We start from the raw sequence: 25696 nt of genomic DNA on the forward strand, positions 1-25696 counted from the left end.
TAATCCTATCTCGGGTAAGGACGAGTTCGTCCTACGTGTTTTGGTTAGGAAAAGTTTGATGAAATTGACGGCAGGTCAATTCCAAATGGTTGACTTTAGAACACAAAGTGACAACAGACGTACAAGGTATCTTTCAATGGGTGCATTCGATTGGCTTCCCTGGGTCATCCCCGGTCTTAGTTGCGATAACGTAACCCTCCTGCCGACGGCGCCGTCGGCAGGAGGGTTACGTTATCGCAACTACCCCGGTCTGCCCCGGTACGTTAGAATAGCTTTCGACGTCATTCCAGGGGCTCACCCAGGTCAGCGCTCAGTGCCGGCCCTGCTTGTGGAGTACTGGCCCTAGGTAAACGACCAGTACGAGAGTGGTGAGAGGTCGCTCGTTTAGGTCTTGTCTGGGGCTCACCCGAGTTAGCACCGCGGGGTAGACGCAGCAAGCTAAACGAACGCAGCACCTTATGTTGTTTTGCGTAGCTCAGGGCAAGAGCGCATTCAACACTGGCTTGGGCTTTTAGGCTCTGTTTGATGCTGGAACATCCTGATTTAAAGAAGCACCCCCATTCTCACATAATGAACTGGAGCAGGTGGATACAAAATGTTACAATTATGACTAAGAGTGAATGGATAGCAACTCCACTATTAAAGGCAAAGTATACACTATGTATCATTTTGCTGGCTGCCATAGTGCTGCATCCACAACCACAGTGGATGATATTAGTCAGATGGTAAGAGGGTTGACCGTATACTGTGTATGCATTCACCACATAATATCATACTGCAGGCTGGCGCAGTGTACCTTTTACTCACAACCACAGTGTATGATATTGAATGGTCAGACAGTAGGAGGGTTGACTGTATACTGTGTATGCATTCACCACATCATACTGGAGGCTGGCACAGTACCTTTTACTCAAAACCACAGTGTATGATATTGAATGGTCAGACAATAGGAGGGTTGACTATGTACTGGTTATTCATTTCACCATACTACATAATATATTGCAAGCTGGTGGTGGATCTAACACTTAAAACCATGGATGATTTTGAACGGTCGGACAGTAGGAGAGTTGACTGCAATTGTGGTGAATGCATACACAGGTATGCATTCACCACATGATATCAAATTGTAGGCTGACGTAGTTCATTTATCACTTAAAACCATTGTTGATATTAAATGGTTAGACAGTAGGAGGGTTGACTGTGTACTTGACACTGATTTATGACACTATGCATCTTAGGCTTGACACTAATGACTTGTATTTGACACCAACCACTGTTCTTTTTATTTCAGGGGGTTACAGAGAATAGACAGTATAACAAAAGTCTCCAATCTACGCACACTTCTCAGAGAGTCTAAATGGACTGTCAACTTTACATGCTTATAGGTAGGCTAGCTATTCCCCTTCTATAAAGCTTCGAAAGAGAGCACAGTTGCAAAAGTTACTTAAACCTGGATGGTAATACCTGTTTTCTTTTGCTGAGTAAGATTTGTCTGAGCTTAGAATATTTCTTTTTACTATCCCAAGTGTTGTGTTAGACATAATATAAAAGAACCCTATCAAAAAGAGAAGGGGTTCGCCTCTGTGTTCATTGCTGTGGCTGCTGTATGCCCCATAGCACCTTGTAAACCCTTATAAGGTGCTACATAATTGGGTCTTAGAAGTCATCACTACAATAACCTATCTTTCTAAAAGTTTGTATATACTCAGCGCCTTGAGTACCTTGTTTGGTAGATACATGCGCTACATAAGACTTTGATATTATTATTATTATTATTATTATAGCTTTCTTTGCCATGGACTCATCATGTTCGGATGGTTGATCAGAGTGCGGGTTCAAACCTTTATCGTAAAACTTGGGTCCTTGAGCAAGGCAAAACCATAGTTGCTTCTTTTCACCCAGGTGTATAGTATATATTTGAATCTGTGAGGCTGAGACAGTATAAAAACAGCTATAAAACCCTATAATTTCATCTGTCCTGACTGTTATAATTGTTGTATTCCTTTCCAGGCATGTAACAGTCTGAATTGGTTCATTCCTCAATCCTCTGTTCTTGAGATGAGAATGAATGCTATAGAGAGAATCAAATACTACAGCAACATGGTGACCGAACATTAAGGTAAGACACATAATATGGGTTGCTTCTCCTTGCCCAGGAGTAAATGGCCACCCTACCTCCATGGGCCACCTGCGAGTGATTGTTTATTTCATTGATTTATAGGCAAACTGTCTCCCTGTTTGGGGATGCTGCATACTCCTAAGGAGCTGTGATGGGTTAAGGAATTTTAAAAAAGTGATAATAATAGTGATATAATTATGGGTGATGGTTATATTATTATTAAGAATACCACCTTGGGTTCACTACAATATTCAAACTTCCTCTATAAATCTTCACTCATCAGCCACAGCATATCTGAAATTAGCTCCTGTTCCTTGTACCTATACATTTGATTCGCTACGGTAAAAACAGCCTTCTCCGTTTGTGTCCCCAAACTTTGGAACAATCTCCCCATCATCATCTGCGATTCTCTGACAGTGAACACATTTAAAATAAGATTGACAACTCACCTTTTTATCTCATGATTGTTTTTTTGTTTTTTTTGATACCATGTTTTTTTCTCAAAGGCTTAGAGACACAATGTATGTATGAAGCGCTATGTTTGAAGCGCTATATAAATGTAAATAGATGTTAATATAAATGTTGTACTTATAATATTACAATAGGAAGTGTAGTGTCTTTGACTTTGTATATCTCTCAAATACGCTCTCGGTTGTCAATATTTGTATATTCAGCTTATTACTCTGTTTCTACTTTCCAGGTACATCACCAGATTCAGAATGGCCACAGAGTGGTGCAGTTACAGTGGAGGATGTATCAGTACGCTTCGCTAAGACTCTGGATCCAGTCCCAAGTAATACCTCTCTGAATATTAAACCTGGGCAAATGCCACGCCCCCCTGATTACCTCATCACTAAGAGGGTGTCACACACCCACTCATTGATCGCTTCGTAGATGAGACCGATAGATTATGACGTTAGAACCTCTACACTTCTCCCTTTACCTCACAAATGCTCAAGAGACAAAAAGAAGAAGTCATCAATAGAGGATCAAGATTCAAGGAACACATTGCTTTGGATCGGTCGAGTTGGTCTTTGAAAAGCGTTTGCAAACGTTATGTTATGAAATGCATAAAAATGGTTGGAAAGATATTTTTAGAGTAGAATATAATGATCCACGCAATATTTATATAGGTATCGGAAGGTGGTGATAATTTCAGCATGGGTGAGCGGCAGTTGTTCTGTTTGGCTCGTGCCTTTTTCAGGAAGTCTCATATTCTTATCCTGGATGAAGCAACTGCATCTATTGACATGGGAGATGGTGAGCTCGAAGAAAACCTTACAAATTTTTATTTTAAAATAAAATTAGTTTGTATAAGAAACACGTTCCTGTCAGTGAGTTATTGCAATCATACTACCCCAAAAGCCATGGCACCCAATACCTCTTGGTGATAGATGGCCTAAAAATGAACAGTCTTGTAAAAGCCTACATGAAGGTCAGCCTTTGTACACAAAAATTTTTCTACTTTTTTGTTGTAACACCGAGAACTGTCACATATTGCTAAAGGCCAAATATCATGTCAGGGCCTAAGAGCTGCTTAAGTAGGAAATACAGCTGAAGAATGTTCTGCTTAGCATAAAGGAGCAGGATGCCAGTCATAAAATGTACATTCAAGTGGCATAATATTTTGGTTGGTAACCTTATTCTAGTATGCATAATTAATTTATGATAAGCTTTTTTTGTGACTAAGCAGCTCTGTGAAATTGTGCCCACTTGTATGCTCAGTGGGTGTGGCCATGATGACCAAGTGTTATTTGACACTCTGTATTGGTATTTAATTGATAAAACATGTTGTGTAAGTGTGATTGTCAACAGATTAGTCTGCACTATGCAGCACTGATTACCAGGTGTAATAGTATGACTTGTGTCATGGAGTAATTTGTTATACGCTTATGACTGAAAGTAGGTCACATGTGCTGAACTAATGCATTTTTTGTCTCAGTTGCTCTAGTGTTGTACTTAAATAATAATAAAAATGATAACTTATAAAGCGCACAAATCCACAGAAGTGCTCATGGCGCACTTGTAATACTTGTCTATTTGAGCGTTGAGGTATTTTATTTGTTTCAATGTTTAAAGGCACTGTACAACTTTGGTAGATGCAAAGACCCATATTTTTACTTTGTGTGTCCAAACAATTGTATGAAATATCACAGTTGGAAGGGATTAATGAAATACCCATGTTGCATGCATTTGTGTGCTTTCAGATGCCTAAAAAGGCTTCAGGCCTTAAGTCTTTTTAGTTTTTAGTGGAAATTACTCTTTATAAAAACTATGTTACTTCAGAGGGAACCTTTTTTCACAATGTTGTATACTACCAACAACTCTCCATTGCTCATTACCAAGTAAGTGTTTTTTGCTAACAATTATTTTGAGTAGTTGCCAAAAGTGTCCAGTGCCTTTTAACACCTTTTGAAACTAAATGACGGGTCACAAAGGAAGTTTTGTCAAATCCACGTTGGTGCTTCGTGCAGGTGATCACAAAAACAGTTATCTATGGCTGATGAAAGGGTCAAGTGTGTAATAATTTTGCGTGTTCTATCATTACATACATGCAGGAAGTGTCAATGAATCCATTTTGTGTTGATGAGAGATGGACATCTGGCCCAAGTGTTAATGTTATTGATTGAAGTCATTGAGAACCACTTGAGTATGTTCAATCAATCCTCAATGAGTAAATGGTGCACCAAACAATACCAGGGGCAAACCACAACTTTTGTAATATATTTTATAATTTTATTCTGGGGGTCATGCAATTAAAGTGATGATCACCTGAGCTTTGATCTAATTTGAAAAAGTTTTTTTGAGGCTTTAAAGGTTAGGTTCTATTTAGCATCATGGTTAATAGAGAGATGCAGTTAAGGATCGTATGCGGACATTTTGTGGTTTCCTAAAAAACATTACTCCAAAATGTTTAAAGGCAGGGGACGCTATTGGTAACTACTCAAAATAATTTTTAGCATAAAACCTTACTTGGTAACGAGTAATGTGGAGCTGTTGATAGTAAAAACAGTGTGAGAAACGGCTCCCTCTGAAGTAACGTATTTTTCAATAAAGAAGTAAATTTCCACAAATTTGATTTCAAGACCTCATATTTAGAATTTGAGGTCTCGAAATCAAGCATCTGAAAACACACAACTTCGGGTGACAAGGGTATTTTTTTCTTTCATTATTATCTCGCAATTTCCGATGACTGATTGAGCTCAAATTTTCACAGCTTTGTTATTTTATGCATATGTTGAGATACAGCAAGTGAGAAAACTGGTCTTTGACAATTACCAATAGTGTCCATGTGTCTTTAACTTCTTAAAATACACGATAACTTATTGAAGTAGATCAATGGGCAAAGATAATAAGCATACACAACTGGGCTAGTAATAGAAAAACAAAGTAATCTCAGCTGTGAATAAAAGCGTTTATTTCCATTGAACTAATAATATTTAACACAAGAAGGTATAAAGCACAGTGAATAAAATATACCAGGAAAAAAAATACTGTATTGTACACCAGTAAATAGTGTTCATGATGGTCATGATGTACCTGCTAATTTCTCCCTGTAAAAAAGTTGTAGCCTTTTTGGAGAAAACTCCACTAGATCAAAGTGTACATGTACATAGGATGCAATGGTTGGTGAGCGTGCAACATTGTTTTTTAACAGTTATGAAACTAGTACAGGCCCGCCCTGACCAAACAAGCTAATTCCTGGAACTCTGACAATTGGCAGATAACTGACCAGTACAAAGATCAAGAGGCTGAAATCGTTTGACGGTAGGCAGGTCTACCCCCCCCCCCCAATCAAGCATTATAATGAAGTATGAGTTAGGGGTTTGGTTGCCTCTGCAATCTTTAGATCTCCTTCAACATTTTTACTACAATTTTGGTAATTGTAAAATATAACTATAATGCAAAAAGTGCTTTTAAAACTTACTTGACAACTGTATAGCATTAAGTGTTTTGCCAATGCATTTCTACAACAAGCAGGTGCATATACATGTACAAGTAATGTAGACTTAACCAGTGCAATTGGAATGTCAATCTATAAAAAATATATATACATGTACAGTATAAAGATTCTTATTCTGGTTTTAAGTGCGTGCACAAGGAGTTTGGCAAAAGCCTCTATGTGTAAGGCACATTAAAGTGTTTAAAAAGATTATTGTAAGACTAACTCGTTGAGTTTTTTATTCTTAACCTTTTACCTTTATCATGCAACCAGCATGGTCAAGCATCCTCTATACCATAGCAATTAAGACTATGATTTGTGATAAGTTAAATACACGAAACCCGACTTTTTTCCCCCCATTTGAGCCTCACTATGGTGAAGCCGTATCCGAATTGGTCAGCTATGGCTACAATTGTTGCTAAGGGCATTGCTACTAAGGAACTTCCTATAACTTCAATGCATGATGACGCAGTGATCAAGCCGCAGTGATCAAGCCGCAGTAATCAAGCTGTAGCCATCAAGCCAAAGCCATAGCTGCAGCAGCCAATTTGAACACGGTCTAACTCTGATTTGAATGTGAGAAACAACATGGCAACACCATCGTTTCAGATAGAAACTCACTCTTAATGATTGAAACTAGGAACATAATCATCTGCAGTTTGTTTGTTTGTTTGAATGATCTTCCCATCAAGGGAACTCGGCAAACTCCCACAAAGGATAATAAACACCAAGCTGGCACCGGCCAATCTCTCTCACACAAACATTGGTTTAACGTCTATGATTTTAAATACACATATCAAGAAACTATGATTCAGTATGAAACTCCCACAAAAGATAATTTGGGTGAGTTTCAATCTATAACATTTAGACAGCAACATAATATATACTGGTATTACAAATGTAAAATGTTATCTAACAATATTAAGTAATCCCAAAATAACAACAAACAAAATCAATTCAAACTTAAGTAGTAAAAAGTTACAATCATTCGTTTTATATTAATTATTTCCTCAAAGAAACAAAACCTTCAATCATTTTCCTGGAATTTTGTTTACTCTACTTGCCTTAAAAAATAAACGAACAAACAAAAATAAATAAATATGATACACTTCTCCTTACGCATTTCTTGTAATGAATATCTAATGCCGACATAATATTTGTCCCACTTCTAGACAACAACAATTGTCCTTTTTGTCCATTAAAAAAAAAATCATTCACTTTAAATTGACGTGTGTCCCAATAAAAATAAAGACACCATTCCAACAGTGCCCTTTCTCAGACCATGTGGGTGGTTCAGCTATTCATATATATTTTTTTGTCAAGATACAAGGTCTATTCAAACTGCCCAAGCAAACAAGAACTTTGAAACATAAAAACCCCAGATAAAGGATTCTTCTATTTACATAAAGACTGGAGGTCCTGGCTGTTCTACAGAATTTCACCACTCATAAGTCGGAATCCGTGACAAAGGAGTACAAAAAATGTATCCAAACGATTTATGACGCAACTGTAAAGCATGGGTGTGTTGCCCTAGTTTTAGTGCGCATACTTATATAGGCCTATAACCTGCATGTACATTTCACAAATTGAGGCAACTTCTTCATAGGGGACCTAAAGTAAATGCCATTTGAATTGTGCTTATCTTTTATAAAGATTTCATTATGTTAAAAAGGGATACAATTATATGTCTATCAAAGAATATCGGCTGAGACTTGTGGAGAAAATTATACAAACTAAACTGTCATGTGTGTGCAATAAAGTCATAACTTCATTCTATACCAATCTAAACCCTTATTGGTTAGAGGTTTCGACTAGTACCAGAATTATTTCATTATTTAAAAAAATTTTTAAACTAGTCCAATATATACACATTAGTACTGAATCTGCATGCTTTCAAAGGTTACTGGTACCATGTTAAGGTTTTAATCTTTGAGAAGTTCACTCATTAATTATTTATGAAAAAATGGTTTAAATCGCATACAATGCTTGGTGAATATTTGTGGGTCTTCATAAGTGTTGATTTAAGTGCAGGACGTGACCGACACAAAAATATGAACAAACGGGCCATGGAAAGTGAGTGGAAAGAAGGAGCATTTCAAAAGGTTTTTTTTCCACACACATCTTGAAAATATCAAGAACTTTTGAGATGAGAACTCTCTTTTCGGACCTTTCTGTATCTAGAGAGCAGTATTCTGTATCCATATCTACAGAATGACCTTATTCTTTATCAATATCTACGGAATGACATTCTGTATCCATATCTACAGAATGACTTGAGTGGGTTTGACTGACCTGCTCCGTATCTACAGAACAAAATTCTGTATCCATATCAACGGAATAACATTCTGTATCCATATCTACAGAATGACATCATGAGTGTGCTTGTTACCTGACTTGCTTGACTTCCCTGACTTACTAGAGATCCCACTCCTGGTGCTATCCCTTTCATCGTCCCCGTCAACCCCACCAGACCGACTGCTGGAGTGGGCGGATTTCCTCTCGCTGCGTGGTTTCACCGTGGAGTACAGACCATCGGGGGACGTGTCCGAGCCGTCTCGCCTGTTGACTGAACTACCTCCATTTGACCTGCTGTGACCCCTGTCAGATGAGGTGTGCCCGCTGTGGTTGCTGCGTCGATCAAGGGAACCAGCCCCTCCGTTCTGATGAGTTGTGGAAGGGTAACCGGTCTGGCCGGAAGCTGTTGGATAGCCGCTGACTGAACCCTTCTTTTTGCCATTGGAATAGTTACCTGTAATGGTTTAAATATAATAACAAAATAGAGATTCAAAATTACTCTTTTTATGGAACAGGAACCCATTACTTCAGCATAACACTGGAAGATGAATTCTTTCTCGAAAACTACGTTACTTCAGAGGGAGCCGTTTCTCAAAATGTTGTATACTACCAACAGCTCCCCATTACTTGTTACCAAGTAGGGTTTTATGCAAAAAATAATTTTTTTAGTAATTACCAATAGTGCCCACTGCCTTTAAGAGGATGCTCAAACTATGTAAAATGGTTCATAAATTGCATTCAAGCAGTTTTATGACTTTACAATTGAGAGCCTCATAAACATTGTACACTATAAAAAAAACTCTGCACACAATTATTCTGGACCTGTGTTGTTTAGAGTGCAACAGACTAGGCATTAAGCCATCTCTGCTACACATTAGTAATTTGAAATAAGAGTAAATCTAAATCATTGCGGTACCCACTGCTAAAACATACAATTTAAAGCCATTATACCCTTTCGGTACAGGAAAAAACAAAAAAGTTCACAGATTTACAAATAATTTACAGGGCTTACAGAAGGTAATGGTGAAAGACTTCTCTTGAAATATTGTTCCATAAAATGCTTTACTTTTTGAGAAAACATTAAAACAATATAAATTCTCGTTAGCGAAAATAACGGATTTATTTTAAACACATGTCATGACACGGCAAAACGCGCGAAAAAACAAGAATGGGTTTTCTCCCGACTCCGATAACCGATTGAACCTAAATTCTCACAGGTTTGTTATTTTATATATTAGTTGTGATACACGAAGTGTGGGACTTGGACAATACTGTTTACCGAAAGTGTATAATGGCTTTAAACTGCATCTATAACCACCAGGCTACATGTAGCTCTGTGGTGTAGTAGTGAAACATAGCAAGTCAAAGGTCACAGGTTTGAATGATTTGCCTGTGGCCTTTTTATCACAAAACTCAGGTAAAAAATTCGTATCAAGTGCTTTACACACACTGGTGGGCCTACAAGGTTTCTCGATTCAAAATTAACGTCTATAACATTTTAAAATATATCTTCTTCATGTTTTGCTCAATTTAAATGTTGCTCTAATATTGTGACAAATATGGTCAATTTTTCAATGGGCCATGTACTACATGATGTATATACACAGTAGTGGTCAGCGCAAGTCTTTGTTCGCTATTCAAAACATGTACAGGACACCTTCCAAGGCTGATGAGCCTATATGACCTAGGAAAGCGTCAACTGGGCTGAGGCTATTTTACTAAGAGAGGCTGAATGTCGGTCAAATTAGCATAAAACAACTATAATGAGGTCAGAGTGACGGATGGGCATCTTTTACTGAGATCGAAGAGAAATGCTGAGTGAATAATTTGCTAAAAATAGTTAACGGACTGATGTAATAATGAGCTAAAATACAAAAACCACAAACCACACAAGCCCCTTTTCAGTTCCCCTTGTGGCTTATTGTGTGATATTTATAATGAGAAGAACAACCATAAGGTTCAGCCAACACTTGGTATATTCTTTTATGAGGGCTCGGGCCATTTTCATTTTGCCCCAAAACAAATCTAAGCCATTTTGAGGTATGGCAAACACAATACTATAACTATTGGTTTTATCTGAACATACATACATGTATATCCACCAAAACCTAACAGTGAAATCCCATAGTTTCCACCATTTTTCAAAAGTTTTGAAGGGTGACCACAGCCTGTAGACCAGAAGCACCAGGTATTGGGCAGAAATGACCTCCTTGAAAGTCATGGTCTGCCCACTCAACACTTGTGTGTGTACAGGCTTCCAGCATTCCTATACTAATACTCAAAACTGCTACAGACGTTATATTTCCGTTCCTATGCTCACAGCCTACGCATTCCAAGTGAACAATGAGCAGCCATAACTGCTATTCATATGCAAAAACCATGCACAACATTTCCCCTTGAACTTTGGCAAAGACAAATAAAGGAATCGCGGTCCTCCCTGATCCACTCTCTGGTGTTTTAAGATCAAGGTCTGTTAGACTCTATTCAAGTCTCGTGTTATGATTTCTAGTGTGAACTACCAGATATAATAACCATGATAATGGGAGGGTCATCTCTGACATCATTGATTGCTTTATAATAGCGTGAAAAAGAAGTGTGTGATATACATTTGTAGATGTAGCGATCTGTAGCATACAGGGCCAAATTTCATTAAGCTGTTAAGCAGAAAATACTGCTTGGCGAATTACTTTGCTTAGCAAACATTGATTTGGGTACCAGCTAAAACAATGCAAACTGAATACAGTTTGGGCTTGTAACCTGTTTCTACTAAGCAATACTTTTCTGTGCTTACACTACTAATTTGAGTTGCACAAATTGTGACAATTGGTTTTGACTCTTCGAGGCTTGAGAAGGAAAGTTTAAACTTGCAATGAAATAAAAATTCATTTTTTTTATGAATTAAAGGAGATAAAACTTTCTTTATGATAGTGCATGATCCATAAAATTTGATTGTAGCAAATTCAAGATATTTCTGATTTAACGCACTGATTTTAAACTGTAAATTTGTGCAGTTGCTCTGAACACATGGGAAAACGCAAATTAGTGCTACATGTATGTTCCTTTATGGTGAATTTTCATTGCAGCCTGGTTCGTTATTCTTGCAAATACGATTACGAAGCAAGGAAAGTTTTGCAGGACTTTAACATCTGTTGAAAATAAGCATCCGTTGCGATTTCGTGTCGTCAAATTTTTGTTCGTATTCGCATTCTGAGAAAGTATGAACCGGTCTTTAGAGTCTTGACTGACCTTTTGCTGGAGGATAGTAGTCCGAGAACTGCATGTCATTAGTGAGTTTGTCCTGCTTGCTGGCCAGGATAAAAGCCAAGACGCCAAGCACGATAGCATCAAACACCGCGATGATCGCCAGGTAGAACACCCATCGCAGCTGGCATGTACCGGTGTTGCCATAAGATACGTCGTCGCCACACAGCGTGCGGAACACTGAAAGCTGAGCCCAACTGGCTGGGTAGATAAGGATGCCAAGCAGTAGGAACACGCCTATAGAGGAAAAAACAGAGAGCAGGGAAACAATTAAAACATTAGAAGACAATCGATCTAAGGTACCAGGGGTGGATTTCACAAAGGTAGTCCTAACTTAGGACTAGTCCTAAGCAATGGTAAGAGATAGGACCAGTCCTAAGTTAGGATGAGTTACTGGTCCTAACTTATGACCAGTCCTATCTCTTAGCATTGCCTAGGACTAGTCCTAAGTTAGGACTACCTTTGTGAAATCCACCATAAGTCATGATGTCAATGCATTGAGCAGGAAAACGCATAGGCCTATAGAGGAAAACAAAAGGGCAGGACAAACAATTAAAACACTAGAAGACAATTAAAAACAGACACCTGAACAATACAGGTTTATTGAATTGGTTTTGAGAAAAAGGAAACTAGATTTAGCTGGAAGTGTAGTGCCTGTCAGAAACACAACTAGGAAATTTCAAGTTTTTGATGGAGGAGTTTAGAGTGGGACTCTTATGGCAACCAAATCAAAGGCAAAAGATAACACATCTGAGGGCTACTCGACATGCCTCCATACGATACCAGGCATGAACGTGAAGCTTAATGCCAAAATGCATTACTTCCTGCTCAAACACAAAATTTAGCTTATTATCACAACAATTAGCATTTCTCAACAAAAAGTTAAGTACATGTTCATGTATGCTCATAAATTGTTTTTTGTCTACGTCATGCTGATTTGTAGGTAAACTTACAATGTACGTATAAGGAAAGATACAATTAAAGTAAGTCACATGATTGCTTCTGAACATTTCTGAGCTGGATGAAACCCTAAATCATAAGGTGGTGACACATACGGGTACCAACCAGTAAATCTCTGGTAGCAGCATTAGCAAACGGACACCAACCCTTAAAAATCTGAGAAAAAATGGGAGACTTTTGAGACACTCGGCGGCAGCAGACATAATTGCCCTTTTTTGCCGCTCTGATGAGCATGCATGCACATCCTCAGTATTGGATGAGTAGGTCTGAAAATTATCCAAACCATATTTCTTAAAAGGCAATCCTTTCTCAAACTAGTAATACAATCTACACTTGCAGCATCTCGATCACTTGCGAATCCATGACCCTACATTAGACTACGCCTTAAGACCAGGTTTGGAGTGATTGGTTTTGGATGAAATTAAGGTGTGGATAAAGTTTTTTTGTGAACAAAAAGAAATTGTAGCTTGTAGGAATTGACAATAGTATGATGTGGACACACGACACTCTGTGCAAACTACACAGTGTGTCAAGTGCTCTTTGGAAACAAACAGTAAATTTGCAGGAATGTGCAAATGTTACGATGAGCATTCGCTATACATGAGTAAAACTATCACATCACATTGATATCACAGGGGTCAATTTCACAAAGAGCTACGATTGATCTTAACTACAATTCAATCGCAGTTGCTAGGCAAAGTGTGATGTCACAATACAAATCACCATGGTAATACGGACAAGTCATCTTAAGATGAATCTGCCATTTCAGTGAAATTTCACTCATGCCAAGAAGTGCCTGTTTAAATTTAGGCATCATAATATGTATGACCAAACTAATGTAAACTCAATAGTAAGGCGATCAAGTTTTTGATAAAATATAGACGATGTGACCTATGTTTACATTCAAACCGCCCTCTGTTGACAAAATACTATACACGTCATGTTTCGCCAGGCCCTGAGTTGCGTAATCATAGTAAGATTGCGTACACTTTCTAGCTGGCTGCCAAAACACAAAGGTTTTGCCCGGCGGTATGCGCGCCAATCATGTTATGGTTTTCGTGTGACGTCAGAGGTCACATCGTCTATAGGAACAGGCTTGTCAGGAATTTTGTGGGTGTTAGTTTGCTTTGTTTTATATTGAAAGTGAGCATTTGGGGAATGTTGTTTTCTAGGCCTACATGACATTTTTTTATTGAAACAGAAATCAAACATACATTGTAGGCCTAACAAAAATAATGACCAATTGGTTGAAGTATCCAGTGTTAAAAAACTTTTGAATTTAAATTTGTTAAACATGACAATCAATCTATCAGGAACATGATTGGAAGCATGTTGATAATAATATTTGATACAAATGCACAGTTCTTATGTATACAGTACTCATTACCACCCCAAAACAAATTGTTTGATTAGCTTCACACTGATAACAAAAGTTCATACAGTACTAGCCAGTACCAACCCACCACAGCAATTATATTCGCTGAAGTATTGACTTGAGTAAACATTTCAAGAATTCTAAAATAACCATGATTGATTGTTTGTTTCAGTTTGATTGCTATCAACATGGGGATACATACATACTGTACTCCTCCATGCTTGAACCATGGAAAGAAAATTTGAAGATATTCCAGGTTGTCTTTGGTATTTTAAACATAGAGGCTGGCCTTTGCGTAAATAAACTCAAGAATTTATTGGAAGATTCCAAACACCAATGGTAGACTATTCCTCTAGGTAACTCCCCTATTTTTAAAAACTTTTCAGCGTGTCAGAGAGTATACTCGTATGATACTACTTTTAAAGAGAAAACCCCTTCCTCTCCCAAAGTACCTAGATCAATTTTCTTACAAAATTGATGCACATTACAGGCCTGGAATTTCAACTTGGAAAAGGCAAGGCCGTTTTCATTTCACAAAAGCCACTTTCATTGTAAAATCTCTAAGTCAATGGAAAACTTTTAAAGGGGCTAGGCCAAGACCAGGGGCAACGAATGGTCTTTATGGCATGCGTGTAATTCCAGGCGTGATTACATACATGCTTCATGTATGAATCAAAATTGTACACACCTTTAAAGGAACACGTTGCCTTGGATCGGTCGAGTTGGTCTTTGAAAAGCGTTTGTGTAACCGTTTTTTTTATAAAATGCATATGGGTAGAAAGATATTGTAAAAGTAGAATACAGTGATCCACACAAACATGCCTCGAAATTGCACGGTTTTCCTTTTACCTCGTCGACTAACACGGTCGGCCATTTATGGGGGTCAAGTTTTTGACTCCCATAAATGGCCGACCGTGTTAGTTCGCACAGTAAAAAGAAAACCACGCAATTTCAAGACAAACTTGTGTGGATCCTTGTATTCTACTTTTAAAACATATTTCCAACCATGCATTGTGTAAAAAACCGGTTACAAACCCTTTTTATAGACCAACTCGTCCGATCCAAGGCACCCCCCCCCCCCCGACCCCTGTTCTACTATCTTTTCTATGTGATTGAAAACTTGGGACTGCCACTTTAACTGAAAAATTATGCCATCCAGCTCCCATTAACCAAGAGGAGTATTGTATTGTTTGCTGAATAAATTATGAATACGGTATGACACAGTGCCTACGCATGGTTGAACTAACAATGCGTTGCACCCTGGTAATAACAATGCATTGTTATTCCTACAGTGTCATGAGATAGTCATTGTAGCCAATTTCCCATGGTGACTGAACACGGCAATCCCTCATTTTACCGAACCTTATGGCCTTGTTTTTTTTCTTCTTCAATAAATATAAAAGTTTAAAACCAACATAAGGCCTCTGTTTTTTGGCCTACAATGATGTATGCAAATAGTGTAGTAAAAAGTATCGTGAATTTTGGTAGATCTAAAACAGTTTTGTTTTTACTGAAATAACTAATCTGAATGTTTGAGTCATTCACTTCCAACACTCAGAGGAAAGACAAGGCGGGGTGTCCCAATTCAGAATAGGCTGCCCAAATGAGACCCTGAAAACCTTCTACCTACGATTATCATGTGACCTATGTTTACATTCAAACCGCCCTCTGTTGACAAAACACTATATACGTCATGTTTCGCCGGGCACTGAGTTGCGTAGTCAAGATTGCGTACACTTTCAAGCTGGCTGCCAAAACACAAAAGTTTTGCCCGGCGGTATGCGCGCGAATCATGTTATGGTTTTATCGTGACGTCAGAGGTCACATCGTCTATAATAAGTCAATGATCTACAAGGCTGACATTTCTTGACTTTTTACCAATACCGGTGTTCAAGAATGAAAACATATCTTCTTCAGAGTTAAGTACTAGGCCTACTCTCTTTTAAAATGTTTGCAAAACTTTTTTAACATTAAGCCTGATACTTGTCAGAAAAACAAAAATCCAGAAATTAATACTGACTTGCTGAAAAGGCCAAACTCAGGCTAGTTGCGATAACGTAACCCTCCTGCCGACGGCGTAGCCGGAGGGTTACGAGTCGCTTCAATCGAAAAACGGCGAAATGGTCAAACACGTACAATTTCAACAGCTAGTCAACAGATTTGCTCAATTTTTTTCCCTTTCGAAAATCATGACTTAAATTCTAAGAACACGACTTTAATCCTCAATATCTAATGAATAACATTCAACACACTATTGAGATAGTATTTTTAACTACAAAAACTTACCAGATCCCGGAGCGAAACAGTCCCAGGTTCTATTTTGAACCTGTCGCTTCGCCATTTTGTGACTTCCGGATGATCATTGCTGTTAGACTAAACCATTCTGTAAAAGGCAGTGTGTGTGCGCTGTCCGTTTACTATGCCCGCTGTTCACTCACTTAAAGCACTGCCGCACTGCAGCACCCCTTGTAACACCCCTTTTACAGAATGGTTTAGTCAAACTCGGCTGCGGCTCGGTCGGCTGGTACCTGCGGTTGGGTTCAGCGCTTGGGGCTGCGCATGGTAACCAGCGACAGGTTCAAAAATAGAACCTGGGAAATTTGTGACTGTTTCGCTCCCGGAATCTGGTAAGTTTTTGTCCTTTTTTTCAAAATATTTTCTCAATTGTGTTTTTGAATCTTATTCATTAGACATTGAGGATTACGTTCGTGTTCATAGAATTTGTGTCATAATTTTTTAAAGTGGTAAAAAATGACCAAATCTGTTGACTTAAATATTTCGCCGTTTTTCGATTGAAGCGACACTTAACCCTCCGGATTCGCCGTCGGCAGGAGGGTTACGTTATCGCAACTAAACTCAGGCAAGCCAACAGTTCAGCTGCAACTGTACTTGAAAAGTAAGTGCTGTGTCAGTAAGATTTTGTCAAATAACATTTATACTCAGACTCATAACAATGGTTTTTATAGAACAATTTCAGATTGGTACCCCTGCCTTCTCTCAGTTTTTTCTGATACAAATCACACACATCAATCTTCTATCATTAAAATTGAGTTCAACAATGTTCATGGAATGAAGTTTAAACAGTTTGCATATCAAGTCTATAACTGTTATGAGGTTGACCACATAAGCCTAAAGCTGGCTGAATCAATTAATTACAAGCAATTTACAGTTAATCCATTCACACCAGATAATCCTAATCTGATTACATAACTGCATCCATCAAGGAAGTTCAACACTGATGATTAGCATATTTAAAAGGTATTTGGCTGTATTTGTCATTTTCAACACTATACATAAACATCTCCAAAGACTATCTGATTAAGACTGCTATATTGGTACAAATGAACCCCATTAGAATGGACTGCTATACTGTAAGCAAAGAATCAAAGCTTTCAGAAGCATGGAATTCTGCGTTTATGCCAAGCGAAATTTAAGGAGTTAGCAGGGAATTTTTGCTTGGGCGCACGCATACTTAGTAAACAGTAAGCGGCGAATGGTGATCATAAGTACAGAAAACGGAGGTAAGCAGAGCCATAAAATTGGGCCCAGGTTGTTACTCCTATCACCCCTCAATAATTTTGATTCCCCATATAGTGGATCACCACAGGTCAAGTTATTTCAACATGTGATGTGCCGTGTATACGCCTCTCTTAATATTTATGCATGAGCGTGTCACTCTATACTAACCCAAAACGAGGCCATAGGCGCAGCCACTGCAAGTAGTGGCGGACGTGCGCCTATAGCTTCATTTTGGATACGAATTATGACGTCATGCATGAATATGAATGAACGCGGCGTGTTTTCGACAGTGTCTAGACGCTAAGAGTAGTTATAATCGTAACCCTCCTCCTGACAGCGCGAGAAGGGGTTAAGATTTTTGCATTTATGTCTAGAGTTATTAAAAAGATATAAAGTTTGTTGCAGTTTATTGTGGACTGACTGGGTATGGGCGTTTGACATATACATGTATGAAGTGATTGGCGCCAAACACATAACATCTCGGGAGGAAGGTGCAGGTGGGAAAGTACTATTTCTAGAAACTATAAGGCGAGCCTTATAGTTCCTAGAAGTAGGAAAGTACATGACCTGTATATGCAACACATGCAATAAACTTATCGTGTTTGGCTCAACTCCCCCCCCCCCCCCCCACCTCCAACTCCTAGAACTATGAGGTTCATTTCGCTATCGACTTTCTATCTAGTTTACCTTTTATTTCGTTATCTTTCATTATAAAACGCAAACATTATCGTGTGGATTTTCCACAGTAGTTCTTAGTCTTACCACATGCTATCTGCAGGCATCCACAGATGATAAAAACAGTCGCTGTACTGGGAATCTTACACAAGAACAACAACATGCTGAGGATGGACAGCAGCAGGCATCCCAGGGATAACATCACACACACCGTAGCGGCTAGCATGACACCGGGTATGGTGGACCCTCCATTGGCCAGGGCACCCCTACATTCCAATATCCCCGTCCTGGCCGGACTGTAACAGTACCGGTACAGCCCGAAGTACCCGGCACCAAGGGAATCCGTACCGTGGCCAATCCAAAATGGCTGGACCAGCACAACGCAGAGGATGATGGTGAAGCAAAAGGTGAATAGTGCCCATGCGATGGCGATCGCCCTGGCATTACGGATGTAGTTGGTGTGGTAGTAGTATGCGTATTTGTCCTCTTTGGCCGTGTTGGCCATCTTTAACAGTTTTATCAAATAAACCTCTGGTTTAAATGCGATGAATCCTCACCAAACTCCGTTTGCTTGTTTTGGATGATGCGTGATCTCGCTGGAGAACACAGTCCGTCGACCGTGTTGTGTCTGTGTGTACAAAACCTGCCAGCCGTTCCTTATAATCGATACATACTGCGTAATACCAAACCAAACACGCGAACCCTAAACAAAATGGATATCAATGACTGTGTATATCAAGCCTTGTTATTTCACACAATGCGTGGCACCCATAGCGAGAACAATGGAGGTGTGACGAACCATTGACGAACCATGACCTTGTGATGCATGAATAACCCAACCAGCCCGGGTGCGGCCACTTCGTAGCAGTATACCACAAGGGCGCCCTCTGTATAATACACCTGCTGCTAATAATTGATTGACATTTTGTGCAAGGTGCGCCTTCATGAACTCGTAGAAAAAATAGCAAACATTAGCATAAAAACAATTCCTCCATGTTTCTGACATCTGTTCGAAATGAGTTAGAATAATCGGTCGGTACATTTTTACAGAAACTTGTTCGGCATTTTCTGATATTTTTCAAAACAGTAGTAGTAAGTTACATTGGTGATGCTCAGGCGGTAGGGTTGCGTTCAAAGTCACTGTTCATGGGACCATTCAAGTTAATAGAGATTGCAGCGGTGGCAACCATACCCGTTAATCTGGGATGAGAGGGATTTTTTGGGGGAGATAACAAATATCTGTACTTTAGTTTTTGTACTGCTGAAAACAATTTTAACAATATCTTAGATTGGTAAAAAGTAATTCTCAGGTCTTTAAAAATTTGGATGTTTTTTTTCTTTTTTTCCTTTTTTTTCTTTTACATTTTTGTGTTTGTTTTAGGGGGTAGTTCAAACTTCAGTTTGCGTTTGCATGTTCTTCACCAACATCTTAGTATACGCTATGCCCTCTTTTCATCGCTTTGGGTTTAAGTTGGTGGGGCGATGAACACATTATAACAACCGAATGAAGATTCACTTCTGAATACCGGTTTTACGCTTTTTATGTAGTTTATTGATAACTGCTTCTATAAGATATTTAGAGTGCTACAAAGATAACAATGTAAAGGCAAACAGTTCGTGTTTAGATCCACCATTCCAAAAGATAAACTGCACAAACTGGAGTGTTAAAATTTACGTTATGGGTGTTGTATTGTGGATACCGAAGAGAGAAACGAAATTAAAGCCAGTGGACACTTTGGTAATTGTCATTCTCAACAAATGCATAAAATAACAAACCTGTGAAAATTTGAGCTCAATCGGTCATCGAACTTGTGAAATAATAATGAAAGAAAAAAACACCCTTGTCACATGAAGTTGTGTGCGTTTAGATGATTGATTTCGTTTAGATGATTGAAGTTCTAAATCTGAGGTCTCAAAACCAAATTCGTGGAAAATTACTTCTTTCTCGAAAACTATGGCACTTCAGAGGGAGCCGTTTCTCACAATTTTTTATACCATCAACCTCTCCCCATTACTCTTAATCAAGAAAGGTTGTATGCCAATAATTATTTTGAGTAATTACCAATAGTGTCCACTGCCTTTAACATAATTATTTGGGTGTTGCAAAACTCAAATGTAGTTTTTTTTCAGAAATTTGCTACCTTGGTGTAAATATTGATATTTTGATATGATGTGTGACAGCACCTTTGGTGTTCATTTTAACACCCCAGTTTTTGCGTGCATCAACTCGAGGGAGGTGGCAGTTGTTAACATGAGCGCATCAAATAGAAGACAAAACAAGTGAACAAAAAGTTTACCTGTTAAATAGTAGTGTAATTATAATAGTTTTATACAATCCTGCTGTGCCAAATATAAGGGTTATGGTTCATGTAAGAATGCTAGACTAAAATGGCACATGACGTCTAACATCTTGGGGAGCCTAAAGCGTGCAATTCTAAACTGTTTTTTACAAGAAAATCTGACGTGAAGGTTAAAACAAATACATGGTGTGGCATCAGAAAGACTATAGGGGTAACTTTTCAACTGCATCAAAGTAAAACTACTATACATAAAATCTTTCTTTTTTTTCGTAGAGCAACCTCCGTTCTCGAAAATATATAGATTCCATGGGGGAGAGGGAGGGGGCACCGGGAAACAGACATCAATAATGTTCCCCCCCCCTGATCACTGACCAATAAGATTAACTGTTGATGTAATGTTTTCGTGTTCCACACTACCCAGGTTCTCTAACAAAATGTATTAATGAAATATCCACACTACATCACAGAATATATTAATCTAGATCGATTCGTTTTGACCGGTTACATTTTCCAATTGAATTTTACATCAAGGCACACTTTCATGGCTATTAAAATCAAGACCGTTAAATTTCACTGTCGCGTTAAAAAAAAAAAAGAGACCATTCAAACTGTATAGTGCCCTCTGTTGAGCGTTAGCACGCAAAATTATTCGTTATACTATGTCCGGGCTGCTTTTAAGCCGAGACAAAAGTTACCAGGCAAAGTACCAAGTCACAATTTTCGTCTTTATGACTGGTTTACATCTTAAGTTTGCTCGGCAGAAATTCTTTGCTAAGCAGAAATTGTTTAAGCAATAGTGTTTGAATCAGCTCTATGGTAATGGGGCCATACACTCATGTACATGTATCACATTATTTTCAGTTTTGTTTTCTTTTAGAAATTATCAAAGTCACATGGGGCCCAATTTCATAAAATGTGTCACGCAGTATTTTCTGCTTGAATGACATGTCTAATGAAATTTGCCCAACAATGTTCAATGCCAGCAGACGAAGCATACATTGTTGTAATTACTTATTGCGTCGTATCTTCATTTGACAGCCTCTGAGGGAGTTGCTTTTCCATGGTTTCCAAAGCACTCCTTCATCAGGACCGTGGCTTTGAGTTTCATTAAAATATTTTCCATTTAGATTACTTCCAATTTTTTTACATTTGTTGTACCACCAGCCGCCTTTGCGTTCTCTTGCGCAGTTCTTCGGCCCAGAATTGTCGTTGTCCTCGTCTATGGTTGTGAAGGCAAGTTGTTGCTGAACGAGGCCGTCACCTTAAACAAAAATAGAAGGGTTTAACAAATAAATAAAAAAGAATGACGAAATGGTGTGAAACTTGAAAAAGGGGAATGTTTTTGGAAGTATGATTCGTTTTAAAATGTGCAGCCGATTGGACTAAACATTGAACGCTGGGTGGTAATATCATTTCATGTGAGAGCATTTTTCCCACAAAGCCCATAATTTGCAAATTTGAATCGAATTCGTAGCTAAAGTTTTGACGAAAGTGCAAAATGAAGGGCCTAACAATTTGATAATTTTTATAGTAAATAAAACGAGTGTGAAAAATCAGGTCCATTGCTCATAAGTCCTGTGGAAAACCAATAAAACTGTCCCTTTTGTAGCTCGACATGGCTTTGAGTTTTTACTTCAAATTCCTCACGGGTCAAAATTCCAGAGGCAAACAGGTCAGAAAACGAAAACTTTTGAAATCACCCTATTTTTCTCTCTTTATCAACAACGAAGTCGCCACTAATTGGATGCAAAAGTTTGAAATTACCTTCATCATTTAGAGAGTCGAAATCTTCAACAGTAAGATCATACAGGTCTCCGGTGATGCTGAAGTTCCCGTAGCGAACGCGGCCGACGTCCCCGTCAAACGCTTCCAAATCCACCACCAACTCCCAGGTCGAAACCTCCGTGTCAGTCAGGGTCCGGAGCTTCTCATTCCCCCACCAGAATTCTCCTTCTAGATCGCCGAATCCTTCTTGGTACTCGGACCAGGAGCGATTGAAATCAACTGAGTCATCTAGGCGCCTTTGAATAACCTTTAAAAAAAAAATTAAAATCGGATACTTAGGAATTGACCCCTTGGTTAATATGTAGCCCGGAATCTGTTTCAATATTACCAAGAAAATTGGTCAAAATTACGCAAAATTGGAGTTAAAATCCATATTTCAACGGTGTTTTTTCGGAATTGCAAACGGGTTATTTATATCATGGCCCCTTACGACCTGAAACGGAGAGGGAGTTTTTAGTGTGTACAGCCTGCCACGACTTCTCTGCTCTGTACCTGTAACGTGATAACCATCTTAGATGATAGTAGTTATCAGTTTATTTTTCTATTCAGTCTCGCCTTGCCCGATACCCCAATCTCCTGAATCTCCCCTTTCCAGTGTGAGACTCTTAAAGGCACTGGACAATTTGGTAATTTCTCAAAATAATTGTTATCATAAAACCTCACTTGGTAACGAGTAATGGGTAAAGGTTGATAGTATAAAACATTGTGAGAAACGGCTCCCTCTGATGAAGTAACGTAGTTTTCGAGAAAAAAGTAATTTTCCACTAAAATATTTTAACTTGATTTCGAGACCTCAGAATTAGATTTTGAGGGCCCGAAATCATTGATCTGAAAGAACACAACTTCGTGTAACAAGGGTGCTGTTTCTTCTATTATTATCTCAGAACTTCACCAAACGAGAAGACTGGTCTTTGACAATTACCAAATGTGTCCAGTGTCTCTATTCTTGGTTCCAAAAAATAAGAAAAACTCGTGTTACTTACAATAAAGCCACTCTCTGTCGTCTCCATATCACAGTAAGCTTGATGTAGCCCCGTAGTAGTGGTTAAGTTAAGAGTGTACACACCACTGGCTGTTAGTCCAGCATTGCGGATTTCCTGACAATCAGCATAGGACTGTGTCATGCCTGTTGTTTTGAAAACAAAAATTATGTATTTTAATACATAATTTATCACCCAAAAGAAGATCATAACTTTACAAATCCCCGTCGCCGCCGTTTTACCATAATGATGTGCACAACAATTTGACTTGCTCTATAAATGTAAAAGAGTGAAAACATCACTCTTACGTTCCGAGTTGTCCCTCAAATGGCTCTTTAAAAAGAGTGGTGGTTATTTCACTCTTTTAGAGGGGTGTTAATTTAGGACAGAGTGAAAAATCACTCAAAAAGATGAAAACTTCAATCTAAAAGAGTGGAAGACCAGGCGAAAAGAGATGTCCTTCATCTGTACCAAGGCCCAATTTCATAAAGCGTGCAAGAACAAAAACTCGCTCAGCACAGAATAGTATTGCTTAACAGAAACGGCTTACCAGCCCAAATAACATTACGTTTGAATTGTAGGGTTGTTGCCCTAATCAATTTTCTCTTATTCAGTTGGTTTTCCTAGGAAAACAAAGTGTCAAGCATTTGGTTTCTGTCTAACAACTTTATGAAATTGGGCAACTGCTCGTCCTCCACCCACCCTGTAACCGCCCCTTTGGGGCTCATTCGTGAATGAACATAGAACATCCACATACCTTGACTATCTCCGGAATTCTTGTCCGAGCAGCCGAACAGTCGACCGAGGGCCGCTGCGTCCTTCGGTAGGTTGTCGATGTAAACGAGTGCGTCCTCCCTCGGTGATCCGTACATGTTGTGACCGCCCAATTTGATCCGGGTACAGGAACAAGGATCCCCGGGCGGTAGGACGAACCGGACTCTCCCGCCAGACGAATCATCTGGTTCCGTGCCTAGGGTGCAGACGCGGGCTGAGACCGAACACGCAGCTGTAGTGAAAGTTTCAAATAATCTAATTTACACCTCGCTTTACAAGACGATTGCAATGGATGAATTTGATAGATTTTTTTTCTTCATCTGACTGTTCCACCATTGGTTTCACCAATACCATTAAAGGGTTTGTTGGGTGTTTTTTGTACAACACAAAACACAAACATAAACAGTGTACATTAATAAACTAACACGGCTAAACGGTAATGATAGAAAGCCCCTCTTAAAATATTAAGACTGGGTTGCTGTAAAAATCAAAGAGATTTTTAAAATGTTGGCAGACTTCAAAAAATGGATTTTGGCAAAACTCCATGTATGAGTAGGTATGGGTACACAATACACAAAAATCGAAAAAAAAAGTTATATCAGACATTGGTTGCCATGGTTACGGCCAAAATAAGACTTTCAGCAAATTTTCCATGTTTTTACCCTTTTTAAGAGTTAAAATACAGGTAAATTGAAAGCACTGGTACGTCTAAATGGGAAAACGTTGAAGTTTTTCTTTCACACATATTGCACAACCATGTTTACTCTTTCAGAAAATGTTTAAAAAATTAAGTGTGCGATCAACTTTGGATCAAACCACTATTTCAAATAGGGGTGTTTTTGTCATATTTTCTTATAGCGAAAAATAGGGGTCTCGAATGGGGCCATAAGTCCGAAAGTGGCACTTTGTGGATTATGACACTTTTATAGTTGGAAGATAAGGTACCAACCTACATAAAAATGCAATAAAATGTTTTGGTATTTTAAGTGCGCGAACACAGTTTTGCAGGAAAGTTAGCACTTTGTCAGGGCAAAAACGCAACAAATGGCAACAAATTATACATTATTGTTAGGTAAAAATATTAGTTTTTTTTTTTTTTTTTTTTTAAACCTTATGGGTGGATGGGACTTGAGGTGCATTCAAACAAACTAAACTTTTGAAATCACCATATAGCCCGTTGCCATGGTAACAGCTCATTTGTGGTTTGGCTATTTTTTGCCAATTTGGGGGTCAAAATAACTGTATTTTAGCATTTAATTTATTTGCAACTCCACCCAGCCAATGTGCATTCTTTTTTTCATAAAACCTTTCAAATCAATACATTGAGTCGTCCTATTCTTAACTTGAGACTAACAAATTATTGCTTTAACTTTTACCCTAATGCTATTTTTAGAACATCATTAGCGCACGTTTTGAGAAATTTGCAAAATCAACATTTTTACCCTATTTTTGGCCCTCAAAATGACAATTTGCCAGGGGTCTCAGAATGTTTTCCTTTCGGTTGTATTTCGAGCCAACATTGGTCCTTCCATTTTGAGAAAAACTTGGGCAATTGTATCCTGTTGTAACAGTACTGCCTAAAAAAAAAATGAATTTTTAACTTGTTTTCTTTAGATTGAATAAATAACACTAATAAAATAATACTTTTAAGTCTTCCATCAATCCGTCACCTTTCATGAGCACCCTGTAGTCTTGTGGACTACCCAACAT

The 25696-nt window shown here is 38.5% G+C and overlaps 2 protein-coding genes and 1 long non-coding RNA gene across 3 annotated transcripts; 1 reads left to right on the forward strand and 2 right to left on the reverse strand.

Annotated features, from left to right (window-relative positions):
* Nucleotides 1-1258: 1258 nt before the first annotated feature.
* Nucleotides 1259-5377, forward strand: LOC139954162 (uncharacterized). The gene is made up of 3 exons (XR_011788060.1): nt 1259-1385; nt 2011-2119; nt 2832-5377. It is a non-coding gene; the product is annotated as an uncharacterized lncRNA (long non-coding RNA).
* Nucleotides 5378-5515: 138 nt separating this feature from the next.
* LOC139954161 (LHFPL tetraspan subfamily member 5 protein-like) lies at nt 5516-18938 on the reverse strand. The gene is made up of 3 exons (XM_071953858.1): nt 18235-18938; nt 11604-11855; nt 5516-8811 (listed from the first exon to the last, which is right to left on the reverse strand). Exons 1-3 carry the CDS (start codon nt 18650-18652, stop codon nt 8420-8422), a joined length of 1062 nt encoding a protein of 353 aa, XP_071809959.1. The 5' UTR covers nt 18653-18938; the 3' UTR covers nt 5516-8419.
* A 321-nt stretch (nt 18939-19259) lies between these two features.
* Nucleotides 19260-25696, reverse strand: LOC139949743 (fibrinogen-like protein 1). The gene is made up of 6 exons (XM_071948273.1): nt 25657-25696; nt 23970-24218; nt 23216-23358; nt 22212-22479; nt 21459-21708; nt 19260-19347 (listed from the first exon to the last, which is right to left on the reverse strand). The coding sequence occupies exons 1-6, from the start codon at nt 25694-25696 to the stop codon at nt 19260-19262; spliced, it is 1038 nt and encodes a 345-aa protein (XP_071804374.1).

This window comes from Asterias amurensis, chromosome 2 (assembly GCF_032118995.1).
Source record: "Asterias amurensis chromosome 2, ASM3211899v1".
NCBI lineage: Eukaryota > Metazoa > Echinodermata > Asteroidea > Forcipulatida > Asteriidae > Asterias > Asterias amurensis.